Here is a 15,000-nt window from a genome sequence, read left to right on the forward strand (position 1 = left end):
CTACGTTTTCCAAAGCGTTCGTAGCACAACTGATGGTTTTTTTTCGCATTTTTTTAAGTGAATTGCATTTAAATGAAATTCTTCGGACGGACGATAGTCATCGTTGAAACTGTAGCAGCCACCCGTAGTAAGCTGCGGTGACGCGTTTCATACCGAAATTCATGCAAATAAAAGTGAAAGTTCCTGCTTCCGTTAATTAGACGTAACCTCCACTGTACACCGTGCAAGATGCCACCAGACGCCAGACACAGGCAACCTAGGAAATGTGGGTCTCAAAGAAGAAAAATCACTTTCCATCAGATCCGAAAGCTGAAACCTTGAAAGCTTGAAAGCAAGATCTTGAAAGCTTTTACAACGGAAGATCAGTGCGCAGCCAAGGCTCTTGCAAGAGCGATACTTGCTGCCACATTCGCTACTGCGCAGCTCAGTTGTCTTGTTGAGTTTTCATGTGATCATGGTTGCTACCATCAAACCTAAGAGTTCACTGAAAATCCCGTAAAGCTTTCAGCGTTAAAATAAACGCACACAGACAGACGAGGACGCCAAGGTCACTAGGCCGGAACTGGTTAGCGGTTACTTTTCGACCAGGCTACACACAGTTCATAGTTGCAGTCCTCTTCTCGAACACAACTAAACGGACCATGATCAAAGCTTTCTTAGTTACAAGGTAGTTGGATACCGTTTACAAAAAGAATTGGCAAAAACATATGGAGTGACTAGAAACAGATGAACGGTGCAGAAAAATTGCAAAAGACATACGTGCCTAGATGGACTCATACGATGGTCAACTGTTATTTTTTATTGCAAATAATTTATCATAGCAAACAAATTGTAAAACTAAGTGTCGTTATAAGTAAAACAATTTACAAGAAAGGAAAAGAATAGGGCCACATCACGCACTTCGTTGACCTTGGAGCATGCGATACACTTCAACTGAGACTCCCCCTTTCGTGTGGAGACATTAAATTACGGTGGCACGCATCAGAAAAGCGGAGACTGTTTGTAATTTTAAAACAGATTTGCACGAAAGCAACAGAAAAAAACAAGTAGAAGGTAGAGAGAAGGATTTTGTACAAGTATTGAAGTACATCTTCAGAATAAAGATGAAATTTAGAAAGAAGAATTGGTGAGGTGCATCTCAGGCTCCGATACTCAATACTTGTTGTACGCTTCGACGAAAACGAATGATACTAGCGAATGTTCCAACAGTAGTAGCATTCACATTTATGTGTAGGGCATCCCCATGGATGCGCAGCGCATTGGTGAAGAAGGCGCCAGCATGAGGATCACATTGGTATAGTAGTCGGTAGGAAGGTTTTTTGCCATTATCAATTATGAAACCCGTTCGTGTGCGAAGGTTGAATAAGAAATAAACCGTCCACGTTACATCACCAGGTGTGTGCAAAGCTTCGACGTGTTCCGTTTATCTGCCACAGTCGCTTTCTCTTCGGGTTAAGCTTCGATCGATCTGCACCGACTATCCTGTCTACTAGCACTACTCTTCACATAATGCATGAGGTTTTTATTGAACAGCTTCAACTGCCATGAGCCAAAGACAGATTCAAGCACTCTTCTCATGCAATTGTTCAAGAAACGTTGCCATTATATGCTCCAAGCTACGAACCCCGATGGCTTCTTCTGCGGTTCTTCAGGTGATGGTTAATATTTGTGGTCCGCCAATCTAGAAGATTCAGCAGACCAGAAAGGCCTCCGTCGTCACACAAGGTGACCTCCTTCAGAGAAACCAGTTCAAGCAGAGCCTTGAAGTCTTGGCCGGGTGTGAAGCGGTGGGCTTCTCGGCGATTAGCACGTGCGTTATGCTTCTTGAAGCAGCATGATGTTTGCTGATTCGCGTTAGATTATCGTAGTAAGCCAGCAACAATTCAAGGCCAACCATGACCACTAAATGAGGGCGAAACCTGATGGTGGTGTTCAACGTCGTTCTTCTTTCAGCGAACATCGATAAGAGCGCGCAACCAAAGTTGAAAGTAGTTCGATCATCATCGCATTATCGCTCGGCCGTGTTAGAATGAATGAATGCATCCTACTGACTGGATGCAACTCGGAGCACAGTAACGCTTATCAAACCCCTTTCGAACAGTGACGCACTATCGTTCGCTTGGCCAGAAGTACTGCGCATTACGCGCCTTTCGTGCTTCGAACAACCGTTCGTAACCACGTTCTACTATCGTCGTCCATTGTGGCTGTGACTCATCGAGCTGTGACTAACAACCGGCTTGTGGCTTGGTTGTGCTCTGGTGTTTCCATCTTTTGCTTTATCTTCTTGTCACACGTTCTAGCCTGCTAGGTGCTTCTGCTGTGCAGACAAATGTGAATAATCGCTCTCTGGTTGGATGATTCCATCGTGTCATGTTTCAGTAATCCATCTTGCTCTTTATCAACAACCGATGCAGACATCAAAGTAGACCTGCGCTCGATTTCTGGTTTATCTCTGTTCAAATAAGTGCGACTGTGACACCTTCCTCTTTCCATTGTTGCATTCAGCAACTAGCCCCATTTCCGTTGTAATGAGATTAAAGCGGAAAAAGGGGAGTTGGTGAGCGACTCGACGCGCAGTTTGCGGGAGAAATCTTGATTGTTGGATGCGTTGTTATCGGCATCCTTTTTCGCTTGACAAAGAAGAGAAAGTCATGATCGGTGGTGGGCTGGGTTCATGGTCCGACACGTCGATCACGGGGAGTCTTCCGCCTTCGAGGGGGTGCGTTCTGATGAATCTTTTGGTTTATCCCGGAAAGGTGGGGAATGATCCGAGGGAAAGGCCGGAAAAAGAACACGTGCCCCGAGACCGAGTCCGAGTCCGAGCGTGAGTGTGTGGGGTATGTTTTTGCGGCCCAACAAGCTCATGGCACGCAGGCCCCGTCCTCGTAGAGTTCGTTGTTGTCGCTCTCGTCGCCGTTGTGTCGTGAACCTCTCGTTGTCTGGTCCGATTCTCGTGTTTGGTGACGCAATTTCTCAAGGCTTCGCACGCACACACGAACCACACTCGCTCCGCGCACCCCCCCCCCCCCCCCCCCCTACCAACACAAACTGGTGCTGTTTTCTCGACCACCGCGGAACCCCCGCAAGTTCCCGGACTCACCTTCGGTTTGTTCAACCATTTTCGCAACGAATCCATCTTTGCTCCGCACCACCACTTGCCACGTTCGGAGGCGGCCCGTTTACGGCCCCTTTGGTGTTTATTCGGTCGGGAACCACCGGGGGTCGCCCGCAACAAACAAGATACTTGGCCACCAAAAGCACCAGCAGGCACGGTAGCAGGAGGAGGTTTCGTCACGGCATCAAGGGCCTCCTGCTTTTCGTCGCCACGGAACACAACAACAACAACACTAAAACTGCACGGCGCGTCCCGTGAGGCAGCAAGAATTTTGGATTTCCGAGTGCGTTTCTGGGAGCGGACGTGCGACACACTTCCGGACTTTGGCTCGAGCCAGCATCACTTTACACTTTACGCTTTTTTTTCGCCACTTTGCACCGAGAACGCACAGAAAGAGGCGAGAGCACGGACGGAAAAAAACGCTGGTGCCCCGATTGAACTAACCATCGATGTCGTTCCATTTTTTTCCCAGCCGCCATGATGAATTTCATTTATGACAAACAGCGGTTGCATCCGATCAGCAAAAACGGTGTTTGAATTTGAGAAATTTTCTAACAGCCTTGGCAGAGGCTGACAAATAAATGTTTAGCAAATCGACCGAAAGCGTTTCGTGATACAAAGGAAATCAGGTAATTTTCAATGGTTTTGTCAGGTATAGCCCCCCATGACAGACTTTTTGTCAAGCAGTCGATTTTTTTCTTTTGAGTACATGCTATCTCTTTCACTCCTACGGTTTGTTTTGATGCTGTCTCACCATTCACTCGATCGCTCACGAGCGCTTTGTGTTCGGATACGGCCCCGTGCGCGTGTGTTTGTGTAAGGGCACGGCGATCGAAAGAGGAAGATGAAAATTTCTGCTAAGGCCTGGATCCAACATGGCGTCAGTTGAAAACGACGCGCAAGAGGAAGGATGTGCTGCGCTCGTGCATCCGAAAATTGTGAAGAAAAAAGCTAGTTTTGCTGTGAATTTGTATCATTCGTTAGTGCTACGGAGCATCTAAACCCGTGGACATTGTTTGTGTGCATGTGTGACAACGAAAAATGGTAAGAAATTGAAAAATATTTTGTTGATCAAATCTGATCATGATCAATCATGTTGTCTTTTTTCGGCAGCGTCCTGGCATCAATCAGCGTTGGACAGGCAGCGAAGCAGAGGAGTGTTGTGCGAAGTGTTGTGTTTTGTGATGTGTTTTGCGAGGCAGAGTGTCCGATTCAAAGGTGGAAATAAAATTGGTGAAAATGAAATTATGCTTTTGCGTGCTTCATATTGATCCGAAATATCTTAGGGGGCGGGGCTACGGGGCACAGGGGTACGGTAGGATGACACACACACCATCGCAAAAATGCGTGGAAAATGGCACCAATACATGCGCAAAAGCCCTGTAAACAGCAGCAAGATTTCTACCCTGTTAGCGCCCTGTTAGCGCTCTGTTAGTCTCTTAACAGGGCAATTTGAGTGGCGGTGAGCGATTTCTGTCACACGGGCGGGGAGTTCACGGGCAGATCAACTGTTTTACGGTTTTTTTGCTGATCGGGTAATAGTAGGCGCTTTTAATTCATTGCTCGTGTGTTCAGGGGGCGCGGGATATTTTTGCAAAACGCGCGAAACGCGAAATTTCATGAAACAACACTGAAAATTGGTAAGTAAAGTAGTAAATCGCGCTTAAGTCTTGATAAATTAGTAGTAATTAGCATTTATTAATCATCATCGTAAATTGCAGTAACAAGGACTCACGATGTCGACCGTATCGAAGCTGGAAATTCGAGGAATACGGAGTTTTGGCGGGGATAGCGTGGATGTTCAGGTAAAGAATCGATTTTGCTCCGTAAACAGCATTTTCTATATTCCGGTTCTTCCGTTCGTAGAAAATCAGTTTTTCCTCCCCGCTCACGTTGATCGTTGGGCAAAACGGGTGCGGAAAAACGACAATCATCGAATGCCTGAAGTACGGCTTGACCGGCGAGCTGCCACCCGGCTCAAACCGGGGAGTCGGATTCGTGCACGATCCCAAGATTTTCAAAACCGTCGAAAGCTTGGGTCAGGTGAAGCTGATGGTAAAGGATATTTTCGGCAACAGCATTATGGCAATCCGATCAATGAAAACGACGCAGAAAGGAAAGTTGCCCAAGTTTGAAACGCTCGACTCGACCATCGTGCTGGAAGATTCCAGAACGAAGGAGAAAACAACGATGACCCGCAGCCGCACCGCTGATGTGAACAACGAAATGTGCGATGCCATGGGCGTTTCGAAAGCTATCCTCAATTACGTAATCTTTTGCCACCAAGAAGATTCCTGCTGGCCGCTGGGTGAACCGAAGGATTTGAAGGATCGCTTCGATGCCATCTTTGGCACCAGCGATTACAAACGTTTGATCGATAAGATGCTCAAATGCACCAAGGAACTCGCCAATCGCCAGAAGGATAAACAGGGCGATTTGAAACTACTTAAGGAGCTGAAAGAACAGGCCGAACGGAAGCGAATTCAGCTGGAAGACGCCGTACGCAAACATGATGCGCTGCAACAGAGGATTGGCGATCTTGCGACCGATATTGCTCCGATTGTAGAGAAATTGGAGAATCTTGCACGCATCGAACGGGAGTACAGCTCGTTGGTTGCCAAGAGAATTGATCTTCAATCCAAGTGAGTAAGGAAACGGTCAACACCTCTGGCAGACGTTTTCATCAACCCCTTTAATGTCCATTGTTTCCTTTTTCCTAGGATTCAGAGTAAGGACGACGAGCAGTGTAAGTTGCAATCAAAGATAAAACATCTATTCGCGGGATCCGTAATGGAGCTGGAAGGAGAATTGAGATTGTTTCAACAGAAAACATTTACAAAGCAAGACGAGCTGGAGGTGGAAAAATCGGAGCTAGAATCAAGCAAAGCCAAGGAACGATCCATTCAAAGTAATCTGCAGAGGCTGGATGGTCAGAAAATGACACTGACTGCCAAACGGAACCACGAACATGATCTCAAGGTCGATCGTGGGAAGAAGATGCAAGATCTGGGAAAGAAGCTGAACCTTTCTCTGCCCTCGGAATGCACCGATCCATCGCTCGATGAAAATCTAGTTGTATCGATTCTAGATTGCATCCGAGATGCGACAAAGAAGGAGGAGAAGAATGTTCAAACCATGGCAGCTCAATTCGACGAGGACGACGTAAAGAAGCAAAAAGAGATCGATAGGCTGCGAGAATCGAAAGCTACTCTTGAGAGTGATTGCATTTCCAAAAAGAAGCAAATTCAACAGATGGATCGAGAAAAAATGAACACCGAGAAGGACGTAGCTACAATCGAGCTCTCGGCGGAAACACTGGAAAAGCTGAACGAAGAAATAGCAATGCTGGAGCAAGAATACGAAAAACATGCTAGTACCACAAACCTTCCTGCACTGAGGACGGAGCTGGCAGCAAAGAAACAGCTGATTAAAGAGCTGCAAGAGCAATCGGACAGCCTGGAGGAACGTATTCACGCCATGGACAAGTTTGCGATGAAAGAAAAGGAACTAACCCTGAGAGAACAACAGTATAACGGTCGCGAGGCGGAAGTGCGTCGATTGAGAAACAAACATGCAGATAGCCTTCGTCGTCTATTTCCCGAACGGACGATTGAATCAAATTATAAGCGTAACTTGCAGGATCTGTACGACTCGATGCAGCGAGAGATTAATGGGGCCAACGAAAAAATACGTCGTTCCGAAGGTGTTATAACAGAAATGGAAACTTTGAGAAAAACGCAAAAACAACAGTTAGATCGCTTAACACGGGAGCAGACGGAAAGCGAGGAGAAGATGTATTCGGCATGCCGCGGTATGCCTTACGATGAGGTCGTGGCTAGACTAAAAGAAAAAATTGAACGCAATACGCTGGAGCATGGTGAAGCTAGATCGGCTGTGGTTTTGTTTCAGAAGTACATTACCAACATCAACACCGGCCACTGTTGTCCCGTATGCGACAAAGATCTGACCCCCGACGATGCTCAGGATGTGAGTGGCAAGCTTTCCGACGAAATTCGTCGTTTGCCACAGAAAATTGAGTCGCTCGAAAAGGGCTTAAAGAGCGATCGGTTGGAATACGATAAACTGTTGGCATTGAAATCAGTGGCTGAGATGCTTGACAAGCAAAAGCAGGAATTGCCCAAAATGAAGCTACAGCTGCAAGAAACCGAGCGGCGTTTTGCGCAAGCATCAGAAGAACTTGAAGAACTTCAGATAGCACTATCAGAACCGACATCCACCGTTCAACTCATCAACAGTATCGTGGGAGATATGAGTATTCTGGATGAAAATAGTCGTGAGCTGGAGCGCATGAAACGTGGAGTGGAGCAGTTGAAAGAAGAACTGCAGGCCATTATTCCGCCGGGCGTGAAATCGGAAGATCTGAAAGCCCAACGAGAGTCACTTCGCGTACAGCTGAGGCTAGAACGTCGGCTTAGCGATGAGCTGCAAGGCAAGCTGGACAGCAAAGCGGAAAAATTGAACAACCTGCAGTTTCGCAATAATGAAATGAAGGCAAAAAGGTTGAAGCTACAAGAATCTGTCCAATCGTTGGGACAGAAGCGAGAAAAGGTTCTCGAATTGGCGGATAAAATTTGTTCCCTAGAGACTGATCTTGCCGAAACGCAGTGTTGCCTAGAACCGATGAAGCGGGAACTGGACCAGAAGATCGCCGAAAAGCTCAGTGCAAAGCAACGTAACAGCCAACAGTTGCAAAAGGCTCGCAAAACATTGGAAGGCTTGAACCAGAACGAAACCGAAATTGAACGGCTCTGCAGTGAGCTAGACAAATTGGCATCGTTAAATCTGTCGTTGGAATTGAATCGTTTGCAGGACAAAATAGACCAAGCGAAGAACGACTGGGAGCGTACACAGCGTATCATCGAGCAGCAAACGGAAAACATCGAGCGCATGAAGCAAGACATCGCCAGTCACCAAATCCAGGAGCGGGATCTTTTGGATAACCGTGATTTGAAAATGTTGATGCGTGAATCATCAAATCTGCAAGAAGAGCTGAATGCGCTTATGAAAAGTATGGGAGAAATAGATTACAGCAGCGTGAACGAAGAGCGTACACGTTTGATTGATCTTCGGGACGGTCTGCAGGTGAAGCAAAGTGAGCTGAAAGGACAGATCCAAGAGTTGAAGTTGCAAATCAGAGGTTTACAGGTAGAGCTGGAGCAGGGTAAATTCAAGGATGCCACACGGAACTACATGAAAACGCTTTGCGCATCGGTGGCACTGCGCAAAAACATTAGCGACGTGAAAAAGTATCGCGAGGCGCTGGAAAGGGCCATATGTGAATATCACACTGAAAAGATGGAGGTAATCAATCGAACAATTCTATCGCTGTGGCGCGCTATCTATCGTGGAAACGATATCGATTACATCCGTATACGAACGCAAGATGGCGAGAAGGACAAGGAGAAGGAGAAGGAGAAGGAGAAGGAGAAGGAGAAGGAGAAGGAGAAGGAGGAGAAGGAGAAGGAGAAGGAGAAGGAGAAGGAGAAGGAGAAGGAGAGGGAGAAGGATCGGTCGGATCGTCTCCGACACATCTATGGAGTCGTTCAATCGAAGAACGACGTGGAAATAGAGATGCGCGGACGGTGCAGTGCCGGGCAGCGGGTTCTTGCATCGCTGATTATACGCCTGGCATTGTCCGAAACCTTCAGCAGCAACTGCGGCGTAATGGCGCTCGATGAGCCCACCACAAACCTGGATCGGGAAAACATTGAATCGTTGTGCGACTCGTTGCGCCGGATCGTTGCAGAGCGCGAACAGTCGAACTTCCTTCTAATTGTCATCACTCACGACGAGGAGTTTGTTACGAAGCTGGAAAAGTTCGAAACTTATTACCGCATCTCGCGCAACCGCGAGGGAAAATCCGTTATTAAGGAGGAACGAGTGTAGGTAGGCGGTGTTTTGTTCCTTCATTATCTTCTTAATTATCACTTTTCCACATTAATTACCGTTTGAAGTTTACTTTTAATACATTCCATGGCGCTCGTTACTCAGGTATTAAACTATATAGTCATTCTTGTTTTGACATTGCACATTTTGCACAGTTGTGAGTGCTTCACCTGGTGAAATATTTATATCGATCGGATATTTAATGAACGAATACATACCATCGAATGTTACATGTTGTTTTTTATGATTCTACATTCTTTATCTAATTATAAATCTAAATTAACAGCTATGGCAACAGATTGCCTACCTGTGTAATGTCCTCTCGCAGGGTACGCTTCTGGAAGACAAGTAATAATTACCTAATTGGACATATTAAGAGAGACTATAGTCTAAATCTTCTCTAAAATCTTCCAAAATAGCTGCTTCTGGCATAGCGCGCGTGCCAGAGCTTGTTTGTCCGTATGTTTTCTCCCCTTTCGTATGCAAATGACACCCTTGGTATTGAACCGTAAGCTAGCCGCAAAGGGCCATGCTTGCTTCTTGGAACGTAATTTAGCTCCTTTTGTTTTGCAAACCCACTCAATCTTCCCAAGATGTGGTATACTATGGGGAGATTCCTCGCGTTTCCTTTGCTGCTTGGTAGCTGGTAATAACAAGGATCAAAGATGATACCGCATGGCAAAGATGCGCCTAGCACATGCTTGTATCTGTTCCAGGAGGAGTCGGATGAAAGAGGGCGGCTGTTAATACATCGCCGGGAAAGCACCCCTATGTTGTAGCTATTCATGTGTCTCATTGCTACATGTGTTTGGCGTGTTACCAGTGGGTGGGAAATTTGCATAATATGAACCCTTACCACAATTCGATTCACTCTAATTGATTGACTTTGATATGGTGATCCGTGCCGTCGACGTCGAGATGAAGTGTTACGCGTTGGAGGTGTTTTTGAGCAACGTAAACCGTAGATACCAGGCATGCGGCATAATACGTTGAGCGGGGAGGAATTGGTGGATGGTACGTGATTTCTTTGAAACGCTTCCAAGGACTTTGCTTTGCAGAAATCAGCTGTCGCTGTCTACGCGAGGACTCGTTCCTATCATATATAAAGGTCCTGCTGGCTTCCGTTGAAGAGACAGTTGCGAATCGAAAGGTGTCGAGGAACGGTCGATAGGAGTGATTCATATTTGTTCAATCCTTTCCGAAAGAATCCTTGAAAGTGTTATTCCCTGCAGTATTAGCGTGCTTTGTTCGAAGGGACGAAAAGGAGATTAGTGTTCCGGAACTTGTGTTGAGGTATAAATCCGGTAGAAAATAATCATCAAATGGATTAATACCGTTCTGGCTAACCGAGTGATTCACGTACACGATTATTCCTGCATTTTAGAGAACATCTCCAAGATGCTCCACACTCGTACGATCGCAGTGTTGGTTGTTGGTTTAATAGTGCTGGTCAATGCTCAAACCTTTCAATACTCCCGTGGATGGACAAACGGGAAACGCTCTTCTCCAACAGAACCGGGAGCTAATCCTGTGTTCTTGTCCCGATTGAACCAAGCTGGTCTAGATACTTTAAAACCGAACGAAAAGTAAGCGAACGACGGAGATTGCTGTTTAAACATTCACTGAAATGATTTTAATTGTCGTTTATTGCACAAACAGGGCGTTATTGCGACGTTTCTTGCACAACCCATGTGACCTCAGGATAGCCAGTTTGCTCAGCAACCACCAGAGTAAAGATCTGCTGGCGGGAGGTGATCTCTTCGACAGTGCAGAGACCAGTGGATCAACGTTCGTATTACCCCAGTTTCTGATCGATTCCGAAGAGGCTAATGCCGGCTCCAGCAGTGCCAATTTAGCCAATGGACGTTCGGTCGGGGAAGCGCTTCGCTTCAAGCGTGAGTTGCCTGGTACTCTAGGTGATCCTCGTTCTTAAATTGTTTAATGAAATCAATCGACATGGGCCACGACCGTCATCAGCCATCAGTATCGAAGAAGATCGCCCCAAGGTTGTGAACCAACGGAAACAGGTGTTTCGCATTCGGGTTTTGTTGGATTCTGAATGTAGCAGCTCGAAGAGCAAGTGAGCTGTTCATCTGAAATATACTTATCTAATGGACCTGTACAGAAGTAGCATTTGCGCCTGAATGGAGGAACAAAGGGTGAAGCGTTATCGTCGATTACAAGTCACTCATTTGCTTTGGAGGATGTTGTGTGTCGTTCTTCAACCTAAATGATAAATATCATGCGGTTATTCATAAAAGAATTATTACTATTTAAATCAAACTTATTCGATATGAGCCTTAATCGTTCATTATTCGATATTAAGTAAAAATACTGCAATGCGATGAACAAAAGATCTGCAAGTTAATGCCTTAAACTTTCAAAACTGCACCATGTTTCTATCGTATTGCAGTATTTTCAGCATTTTCGTTGAGATTATCCCGACGAAAACCGATATTCCTGGCGATGAATATCGTTTTGCAGGCGTACATTAATTTGTCAAGTTTGTCAAAAAGTATGTCGAAAGCACGGGAATAGAATCATGGCCAATGAACATGTTCCACATCCACGTGGATTACTTGCTCTTGCCCATCGATAATTAACAGAAACGGGGTCAAATCCGGCTATGGCTGTAACTTGATCACCGTGAGTTCCGCAACCCTCAGAATTATTGGCAAAAGGCGTAGGGAAGCTGTGTAATACATGAAATGAGCAGCACAGGAACACGCTGTTTGCAGTGGTTAGATGACACACTGGATTAGGTGCCCAGAACCAGAATCAGAAGTCCGATTACCATCAACCTGAAACAGGCACTTCAAAAGAAAAACGATAATCAAAATAAACATAACCTCGTTCAGGACTCGTCCCTACGGCCCCTCCACGCACGCTCTGGCGACACGCAGGACAACGAGATGTTTAGATACGGGAATCTATTGCAGCACTCCCCTACAAGTGATGACCCCTTTTTCCGCTCAGTTGTGCCTCGTATTACTTTATAATTAATTTATGTGGATGAATGATTGCTGACGAGAAACTGGCAGCATTCTGGAGGAAAGTTTGAACCGTTTTTCCCGGACACAAATCATTCCCTTGGGTATGTTTTGTTGGAACCACCCACTGTTGGACACGCAGACTAGACTGCGACCCAAAATGTGCCCATCATTTCCATGACGGTTGGTCGCTTGACGATAGGATGACATGTTCCTTCTTTCTCTCCGTCTTTTTGGAACCTTTCCGGCATGAAAAATGTCCACTAAAAGAGCATTTTGAGCATTTTTTCCCCTTAGGCAGATGCCTTTGCGACTGCTTGAATCCGTGTTTTCTCTTCAGGTCGTTGGTCGTACGCTTCTAGTCACTGAGCCAAAAGGCCAACTGAAGAAACTTAAACAAATTGTTAACCGCCTTCGAGAAGCTAGCGGCTATCACGCGGTCCTCGGCACTGGGCCAGTCCTTTAATTTTTTATTTCAGCATTTGGTCATCGAATTAGGCAGATTCATTCTGGCACTTTTTTCATTTTCCTTCTCTGGAGGAATGCCTTTTTACGTTTCATCCTCTACGCGTTGGCTTCCAATCCGACATTTTACGTCAGGTGAAATTCATTTATCTTTAAAGAATTCAATTTGCTAGATTTTAATCAACAAGATAGCGCCGTGGAAGCGGTACGCAAACGAGAAGACTCCGCTAAACAGGGTTTTGTGTGCTGGAGCTGATTTTTGACCAGTGAATAATTGATTTGGATTAACAAAAGCGTTCTACGAGATAGACGGGCCGGGCTTTACTGCATTTACTGTACCAACAATCAAAACCCAGCTCATGAACAGTGGACTTAATTTGCACGTTTTCCTTGAGTTAAATAAAGCAACATTTAAACAGCAAAGAATCCTTGATGGGCGGTCTTTTAGGCCACAAAAGTAACTCAAACCAGATGGTACTATTGTGAAGTATTTACACTAGACCTTAACGAAGCATGAACTGCGTATACATACAATGCAGGTGGCCTGCGCACCGTGATAACCACGGTGAGCGAAGGGTAAACTCTTGAACATTGACTCATGAGAAAATAATTCAATTAGCTCATCGTCGACGCACCAGGACTGCAGGCGCGATGTCGTGGGATCGATGCAACCGGCAGGCCGACGTGCGCCCTCTCCCTGGAGGGTAATCGTTTTCAGGGAGAGAAAACTACGCTTTTCACTTTGCGCGGCACGGAAAATCGAGATCATACAACTCAATTCGGTTTGGTAGGCCAACCGCCGGAGAAGCCAGCCACGTGACAGAACCATACGTACAGGGACAGCACCGGCACCAGTCGTTCGTCCGTCCTTCGGCCCCGAGCTCATCCTTTGCTGCCTTGTTAATCGGTGCAAAATGCCGAGAACTTTATGTACTTGCAACCCTCCTCACAATCTCACGGATTTGGCAGCGCTATGCCACTTGCCCGTGCCAGTGCCGCGACCGTGAGAAGGGGTGAGCGCGGTCACTGCTGCGTTGTGGCTGCCGTCAAGTGATTCTCGAGCGATTAACGATCGGAACGGAACGGAGGCGTTTGGTGTTAGGGGGAAGTATCATTTTCGCGTGTGATTTTCCACTTGTCGGTGGCAGCATACCGCGGAGAAGGGCTATGATAGAAACATTGATAATGATATTATGACACACCAACGCTACGGGGTCGCTTTAACATTTCGCAGAAGTTTGTCGAGGTTATTAAATTTATGAATACATGCCGCGATCTGGGAAGGATCACAGGAATCCTGGACGGCAACCAGCGTTTCGGGATCGTAGGACTGGCTAGCAGTGCAGAGAAGTCTCATTCCCCAGGGGTGCTATAGCGAACCGAAGAGTACTGCAATGTCCCCGGGGGAATACTGCAGGCTGATTGGCGCAGTATAGTTTGACGGAATAGATGCTTCGCTCTTTCGATGACCACGCGGAGCACCACTTGATTCACCCGATTGGACAATTGTTGCGGATGTTCCGGTATCCCACGAATATCCCAATCTTCCCCAGGCAGGACACAAGTGCCGTACGGTATGTTGGGGGGGAGCAGCAAGTGGTGAGTGGTTCAAATTGACTTTTCAAGTACCGAGGCCCGTCCGTTTAAAATGCGCAACTAAATATTTAATACCCTTCACGTCAACAAAAACCGGTCCAGGAACACCGATTGATAACGGGCCCGGTTTCCCGAGAGGGCGGCGGGTGCTTCCTCTTAGCTGCCACGGTATCTGTTTGTTGGTTGCTTGTTTTTTTTTTGTGCTGCCCTCAGTATGGCGCTTCTGCTTCCATAAGTTGCTCTTTCGACAGTCGGAGGGTTTGTGAAAAATTAATTGAGTTAAAATAGAGTGTGAAAATCGGGTTCGCTGGAGGTCTACGATTGCTTGACTTCCGTTCAGTGAGTGATGTTGCGAACCACAGCACACAGCTCAAAGCCGGCCTCCTTCCAAACCTTTTGCTGCTGTGAAGTTATTTGTTCTGGGGCTACCGGTTCGATTCGAAAGCCATAAATTTAATGGGTTTCATCGTGTTAAGGTGAAACAGTCATCTATCAGCTGATGAACCGTGGCACTGGAAGGCGCCACCAGGTGTGAAGGGCGTCACTAAATAAATGTACGGCTCCTGCGCTGCACCACAACTGACCGGTTCATTCTTTATTTTAGCTGCCCCGTTTTACCAAGACCCTCGGTGTCGACCCTTTATGGTACCGTTTTCGATACAAATTGAATTGTACCGTTTCCATTTGTTAGGTATTTCAGATTTGTTGTCGGTCCATCCAGAGAGAGAGAGAGAGTGGGTGCTTAGGTTTTCGAACCAAACCCTGCTCCTCGGACACACCACAGGGGTCATGGTGTAATGGTCAGTCGGAAGGATCGCTGACCGCATAAAAAATGCATGGACGAGGAAGTGATTTTTCGTTACCAAATGGCAGCGAATTACTTTGCCCTGTGCTACTTTTTATTGTACTTTATATCGCCCTATTAAC

At 46.3% G+C, this 15,000-nt stretch overlaps 3 protein-coding genes across 3 annotated transcripts in view; 2 read left to right on the forward strand and 1 right to left on the reverse strand.

Moving 5' to 3' along the window:
- LOC126580759 (lateral signaling target protein 2 homolog) overlaps positions 1–3,675 on the reverse strand; it is a 9,536-nt gene extending 5,861 nt beyond the window's left edge. The window contains exon 1 of the mRNA XM_050244003.1: positions 3,101–3,675. Coding sequence (XP_050099960.1) covers positions 3,101–3,136 — 36 coding nt within the window. The 5' untranslated portion in view covers positions 3,137–3,675. The remainder of the gene's footprint in view (positions 1–3,100) is intronic.
- A 1,014-nt stretch (positions 3,676–4,689) lies between these two features.
- On the forward strand, positions 4,690–10,172 carry LOC126570486 (DNA repair protein RAD50). The gene is made up of 5 exons (XM_050228278.1): positions 4,690–4,755; positions 4,837–4,920; positions 4,982–5,757; positions 5,836–9,022; positions 10,081–10,172. Exons 2-4 carry the CDS (start codon positions 4,852–4,854, stop codon positions 9,020–9,022), a joined length of 4,032 nt encoding a protein of 1,343 aa, XP_050084235.1. The 5' UTR covers positions 4,690–4,755; positions 4,837–4,851; the 3' UTR covers positions 10,081–10,172.
- Positions 10,173–11,133, forward strand: LOC126570487 (pro-corazonin-like). Its single transcript, XM_050228279.1, has 3 exons — positions 10,173–10,315; positions 10,407–10,608; positions 10,682–11,133. The coding sequence occupies exons 2-3, from the start codon at positions 10,421–10,423 to the stop codon at positions 10,953–10,955; spliced, it is 462 nt and encodes a 153-aa protein (XP_050084236.1). The 5' UTR covers positions 10,173–10,315; positions 10,407–10,420; the 3' UTR covers positions 10,956–11,133.
- The last annotated feature ends 3,867 nt before the right edge of the window (positions 11,134–15,000 follow it).

The sequence above is a fragment of the Anopheles aquasalis genome, chromosome 2, assembly GCF_943734665.1.
Source record: "Anopheles aquasalis chromosome 2, idAnoAquaMG_Q_19, whole genome shotgun sequence".
Lineage (NCBI taxonomy): Eukaryota > Metazoa > Arthropoda > Insecta > Diptera > Culicidae > Anopheles > Anopheles aquasalis.

Coding starts and splice junctions, on each gene's coding strand:
- LOC126570486 (XM_050228278.1), top strand. CDS start 4,852: ATGTCGACCGTATCGAAGCTGGAAATTCGAGGAATACGGAGTTTTGGC. Junction 4,921..4,981: donor GGGATAGCGTGGATGTTCAG/GTAAAGAATCGA, acceptor TTCCGTTCGTAG/AAAATCAGTTTTTCCTCCCC. Junction 5,758..5,835: donor AGAATTGATCTTCAATCCAA/GTGAGTAAGGAA, acceptor CCTTTTTCCTAG/GATTCAGAGTAAGGACGACG.
- LOC126570487 (XM_050228279.1), top strand. CDS start 10,421: ATGCTCCACACTCGTACGATCGCAGTGTTGGTTGTTGGTTTAATAGTG. Junction 10,609..10,681: donor ACTTTAAAACCGAACGAAAA/GTAAGCGAACGA, acceptor TTGCACAAACAG/GGCGTTATTGCGACGTTTCT.